This window comes from Vigna unguiculata, chromosome 9, assembly GCF_004118075.2.
Source record: "Vigna unguiculata cultivar IT97K-499-35 chromosome 9, ASM411807v1, whole genome shotgun sequence".
Classification (NCBI taxonomy): Eukaryota; Viridiplantae; Streptophyta; class Magnoliopsida; order Fabales; family Fabaceae; genus Vigna; species Vigna unguiculata.
Window position 1 is genome coordinate 34,664,366 of NC_040287.1, and position 6,467 is coordinate 34,670,832.

The window sequence follows — 6,467 nt, forward strand, 5'->3', positions numbered from 1 at the left end:
TTTTGGGATGCACGGAGCATAAGTTGTACTGCATACAATTAGAAGATGATCTTAATATTCAGTCTCTCTTAATTGGATTTGATTGGTCTTTTCTGGTTAACTATTAAGTAAATGTAACAAGTATATAATTGTGTTGTTGATTACAAAATTTTAATATAAAGAAATTGATTAATTATTGTTAATAAGATTCCTTTTTCTATTTAATTTTCTCTTCTTTAAAAAATTAAAACGTATAATGGGAAGTGACAAGATGGAAAAGAAATTGTAAGTAAAATTTTAGGTTTACAAAAATACGTACGTGTCTTCACTATGAGAAAGGTACTTTATTAAATAAATAAATAAGTTGATGTCATGGTTGTATATTTAGAAACGCTTATAAAGCATATATAGGTAGAAGAGTTTTTGTATGTAAGGATTATTACGACATTAAAAATTTGTAAACCAACTCATTTTGTATTTGTGAAGGTCTAAATCAGGTTTTGGTGTTGGAGATGATAGTTATCATTTGGAGTATATGTTGGCCACATATACGATAAGTACAATTCATATTCATTTCATAGAAACAAAAGTTGACGGAGCATTTGCAACTGCGCCATAAAACATCTGCCTTTCACTATCCGCATGCGCATGCAATATGCAATCTTTCTGATCGGACTTTGTCCTAAAAAAAATTCATAATTTTAGAAAATGGAATGATCCTATTTCCATTTCCAACAATAAAGTCATACAATTCCATCCACCCCTTCACCCTTCTAAGGTGCTGCTGGTGCTGTCAATTCTTTAACTCATCATCGACAAAATCTACAACTCTGTGCACTTAACACTACTGGATCTTTTCCATTCCACCAATCTCCGCAAGAATTGCTCAACCTGTGTATGTGCCCATAAAGATAATGTTATATATTTTTCAGATTCACCATTCACAATAAAGATATATAAAAGATTGATGCCAGAATTATATTATAATAAATTGTGGTAGATCGAATATATTTATAGGACTTGCCTCTGATGGATCTTGCAAGCTATAGGAAGCATCTGTTTCTTTTGCAACTCTGGAAACAAGTATCCCAATTCCTTGACCCCTACTGCGCAAAACCTGAGATAAGAATATTATATCCATTAACAAGTTGATCACTTAACAAACATATGCAATATGCTTTCAACTATATAACTAACAAACAAACCAACTAGGCGACAACATTTATTACCTTAAAAGCATCCTCATCTGTTCGATCATCACCAATATAGATTGGAAATACATCACTCGAATTCTCGTATCCTAGAAATACGCAAACAATATTATATTGAATCAGAACAAAACCATGTGTCTTGTATATAGGTACGAAAGCCAGATTATTTTGCATGAACTAAATACTGACCTAATGATTCTAACAAAAATTCAAGAGCCTTTCCCTTGTCCCATTTGATGGTTGGACGAATCTCCAGCACTTTTCTGCCTTGGGTTAGCTTAAGTTGTGGGTACTCAGTGAGCACCAATCTAACTTTCTCCGCCAGGGGTGCCCAGCTCTAAAGAAAAAGAAAAAGAAAAAGATGTTAGATAAAATGAGGTTAACCAAATGTGTTTTGGCGTGTGCGTGTGGGTTTGCTAATTCTATGGATTCAGCAATTGTATAGTAAGTTGACCGGTACCTTTTCGTCAACACAACGAAAGTGAACGGACAAGCAAAACTTGTTGTTCTCGACCTTAGCCCCTGGGACAGACTTTGTCTTCTCTAACAACACCTTGTACACCTGAAATTTATTTTTGATAACGTACCACGAAGTTAGTATCTTATGCGCTGTTATGCGTTAATCAGGGGCAAAATGAGCCTTGCATTTCAAAGTAAAACCACACCTCATCGATCATAGGCAGGAATTGACTCGCGGGTTGGAACAGTACTGCTTTATTATTACCCTGAAACAAAGTAACGAATTTCAACGTTAAACAGATACGCAGGAAGATAGAATCTTCAGCACGCTTATAAGTTTCGGAAACTCTCTCTCACTTGCTTTGGACTTCGGATTTTTGTTGGCCCCTTGATGTCCATGCCATGGCTCCCGGCATAGTAGAGTTCTGCCAGTTTCACAAAGTTATAGACCTGAAAAAGAAAATCAGAAAGAAACAACCTTATTAAACATCAAGAGGGAAAAATATTTATGATGTTAATTCAATCATGACTCATAAGTCATTCTTGTATTTATTTTTCTTTGAAGAAAATGTACCTTGTCCCTGCACCTCCCGGTCACGATTGCTGTGGGAAAATGTCTTGCGATTCCCTTCAGCGTCGCTCTCATCTATTATGAAAAAACAAAGACGCTAATCAGTGAGCCACATAAGGTTGTGTAGCAGAATGAATGAGAGAAGAGGGAAGAAAAGAATAACCTTTCGACTCATGAAAGCTTTGTCCGGATCTGTAACGATAGGGGAGAGTGTTCCATCGTAGTCAAGAAAAACTACGACCTGCTTGCCTTTGGAATTATATGTTATTTGCTCAAAGGTATTGAGAGCTGAAGGGTGATAAAGCTGCAAAGAGTTGCGAAATAGAAGCAGAGTCAGGTGAGCTGCAAACAACAACCACTTATGATAATCATAAACCACATGTTCATTATCGTCATATGTTGTGCTTACAATCCAAGATCTTTTTTCTTGGCTTTCTGATTTGGCACGAGTTGGGGAAGAGGCTCTCATTGAATCAATCCAAGCACCAACTTTAGCTCCTTCCAACCTTTTCACAAGATTCTTATGGGGCAGCCCCCAAAACCCGCTAAGCACAGCCATGGATTGCGGCACTGTTGCACTTGGTAGTACGGTCGAGTTTGAAATGGACGCTGTGACGGCAATCAACGTGTTAATAACCTCGTGAATCACCACATTTTAGTTGGTCATCATGTTCTGTAAAGTTCAAACCCTTTTGATTGTGGACAGAGAAGTTGGAAATGCAAAAGGAAAAAATAGGAACAGAATAAGGGAAATAGAGGGAGGGGTGCAAAAGCAGAGAAGAGAAGAGAAGGTGATTGTGGTACTTGGCTTGTTATTGTGCTGAATAAGGGGGTTTTATAGAATGAAAAAGTTGCGGGGGAAAAAAATCAGAAGGGATTTCACTGGTTGGCTTGGCCTAGCCTAGTCACGAACCAGCCAGGTGTGTGTGCGGTCAATTTATAAACTTAGGCTTCACGGCACAAACTGACGAAACAAACACTTCTCTCTCCCTCTGCTTCTTGTACTTTTCAGCAACAATTACTAAATATGAAAAATATGGGGGCCACCATGATCCCACAGCTACCTTCCTTTTTATTTTCTTTTTCTGTCATAAAAAAAGTGCACATAATAATTTGGAACCTTCACTGAAACTATAGTGTAGTTTCGTCCCATTTACCACCTATTTGCATTGCATTATTCTATCCATCTCTTTATGGTTTTGTCAGAAAAGATTCTTGGGTGAATATGAGGTTAGCATAGATAGTTTTACTTACTCTGGTCAATAATCAATAATCCAAACAGGTTGCTTGCGTCTCCAATCATCTAACAAAATAATGGAATAGTGGCACCGGAAATTTTAAATTAATTGACCAGATGAAAATCAAGGTCAATTGAACGTGGAGAGTATAAAGGAGATTTGCTGTTTCTGCACAGTGCAAAACAAAGACCTTGCAAAGTTGAATTCTCAGTTACACTAGCTTAGGAAATGGTGAAGGACCACGTAATTTACCCTGCCTTATGATTTTTAAGTGTCTTATCCTTCATATCGAAAAGATTTATTTTATAAGTTAGTTTTATAAGATTAAATAATTTGACAACTAACTACTTCTAATTTTAAAGAGAAAAAGTTATTAAAAATACTTTCTTAATTAAATTTTTAATATGATATTCAAATACAAAAGTATTTAAATGGTTTTACAAGTTGCAGGTAGTAGCATGATTTCCATACCTGATGTAACGAGTATATTGTAACAAAATGGTTAAATAATCATTGTAAATTTTAGCCGGATTTATCGATGAGGGTAAATATTCTTGCTATGGTAAGTTTGACTTACTTTGGCCACTTCATAAACGACATTTAAGTTTAAATTTTTGTTGGTTACCATTTTTGCATGTGGCATATAAGGTTATAGACTGTGGTAGAGAAAAGAAATCGTAACATATGAGGTATATGAAGCAAAGCAATGATAGATGAAGCACTTAACCGCCCCTTGTATTATATAGTTTCTCCTAAACTTAAACAAGCTGCACCCACCTACCTTGTCTAAGCATATAACTTGAAAACCAGGGGCATGGCTACTTTATTTTTCTTCTTTCTCTCTCTTCGTTTTCTTTATTCCCTATTTTCGATGGTCTTCTATCATCAATAATGCCAACGATATCTGGTAAATATATAGTATATGCATATCACTTGTACATATCAAATTCTATTTTCCTAATCCCTGCTTTAATTCTATTGGCTTCGTAAGAACTTTAAGAATCATGCATACCTAAAATATCAAGCATTACATGAGCTAATTTGGGGATGTTCGTTTATGACTTATTATATTAATATATTGACACATACATTGTTGTTATACGATTTCAAAATTACTTTAAATGTTGGGTCTTTAGAGAATCACATATGTATTTAGCGAGAGAATCATCCGGAAGATTTAACACACCAATAAGACATGAACTTAACCTACACACAAAGAATATATATATAATAGATTAAAATTTTAAGATAATAGATTTATAATATATATATATATATATATATATATATATATATATATATGTATATATATATATGGTATACATTTCCATATGATTTGGTTATAGACATTGTGAGGTTGTGATTCTATATATTTGACATTAGTCACATATAAGTCATTTAACATCATTTTTATCCCAAAATTTTAAGGCAATGATGTTATGGTTTTTATTCTTATATAGTGTTTAACTTTGTCTACTCTATCCAATGTGAAACTTTTGACTCACACTTGGACTATTACTAACAATCTTCCCTCAAGGGTGAGTTCCTTTTTTTCTTTTTTTTCTAATAATAAATATTTTCCTTCATGTGTATGGTGACCCCTTTTTGTTATGGTTATGCGGTCAGTCACTCTGAACCATCGACTCTAATACCACTGTTAAATTTATTTATGGACGGATGAAAATAACATATCTTGAAAAGGTTCCACATCGCCTATAATAACCTAGGAAGTGGGTGTTAGTGACTATATAATGGGTTTAAGCTTGTATTTGACTTTCTTATACTCTTGTAGTAGAGTGTTGTGAGGTTTAGGTTTAATTCTTACTTTGGAAAGTGTGAATGTACTTGGGGTCAAAGAGCATGTGTTGTACAAATAGTTAGCAGTCGTGGTTATTTTTCAACATAATGGAAATACTAACAAAAACATGTACTATTAAACATTAATCTCCCTTACCTAGATTTCTGTGTCAATCTCTGACCGTTGATTAAGGGATGCATAACATTAAAATTTCCTACAAATTATTTTATATGAATCAATAAACGTTAGAATCAAATCCATTGAAATTAAATTTTACTTTTCTGAATACTATTGAAAAGTCTCTTTTCAGTATGATCAGCATAGCATTTATTCAATAGTAAAAGGTTAACTAAGAAAATGTGTGAAAAGTGTGCATTTGTTTCAAATTCAAAAGGTTTGCATGGCTCAAGTAAAATAATTATATATTGATTGTCATTATGTCACATAATTCTTCTAGCACTTTGTTGTTCTTTCCATGTCCACAAAATCGTGACCTAAGTATAGTCAAAACCGGTGGCCATGGAGATTCTTCCAGCCAAATTTCCATTTCAAATCGGGACTAGATTAATTCAAAATTCAGATCATGGTTTTATTTATTCTCATTTTTTCCATTGATAGCTATTATCTCCTTCTACACACCATTAGTTTTTATAAAAAAATAAATAAATAAGAAAACGTAAATGATATTATATATTACTACTTAAAAAACTTTACTTGAATTTGTGAATCAATAAAAATGCTACGAATACTGTTGTTATTTCATGTCCCTGTTTCTTGAACTTCTTTTTACGTGTTTCGAATTGCATTAAGTGAAGAGGGAACATAATAGGTTAGCATTGAACATGAAAACAAAAATTAAGTGGACCAAACTGCCATAACTGCTTTGGACTTTGGAGGCCCTTTTTGAATAAAATGTCTGTCGCTGTTATTAAAGAATAAGAAAAAGGTCAAATAATCTGACTAAGCAGACTTTCAATGTTGCTTCCAACGGAAACCAAAGAGAGAAAATTTAATACCAAAAGCTCCCAAAACGACGAAGGAATTTTGACAACTAGGTTGTCTTTCTCTACACGTGACTGCTTTTCTTATGTGTAAATTTTCTTCTGTCCCCCTTTCAACTTTTCTAACAATTTTTTTTCATAAAATAAATAAACTTAAATCATACTTTTATAATTTTTTTTTCTTATATCAAATCAATCATACTTTCTCTT

General features: G+C 33.7%; 1 protein-coding gene across 1 annotated transcript; it reads right to left on the reverse strand.

Annotated features, from left to right (window-relative positions):
- Nucleotides 1–504: 504 nt before the first annotated feature.
- Nucleotides 505–3,104, reverse strand: LOC114162250 (probable trehalose-phosphate phosphatase J). Its single transcript, XM_028046077.1, has 10 exons — nt 2,630–3,104; nt 2,384–2,524; nt 2,224–2,295; nt 2,007–2,099; nt 1,856–1,915; nt 1,651–1,752; nt 1,380–1,527; nt 1,209–1,279; nt 1,004–1,096; nt 505–870 (listed from the first exon to the last, which is right to left on the reverse strand). The coding sequence occupies exons 1-10, from the start codon at nt 2,777–2,779 to the stop codon at nt 802–804; spliced, it is 999 nt and encodes a 332-aa protein (XP_027901878.1). The 5' UTR covers nt 2,780–3,104; the 3' UTR covers nt 505–801.
- Between the last annotated feature and the right edge of the window lie 3,363 nt (nt 3,105–6,467).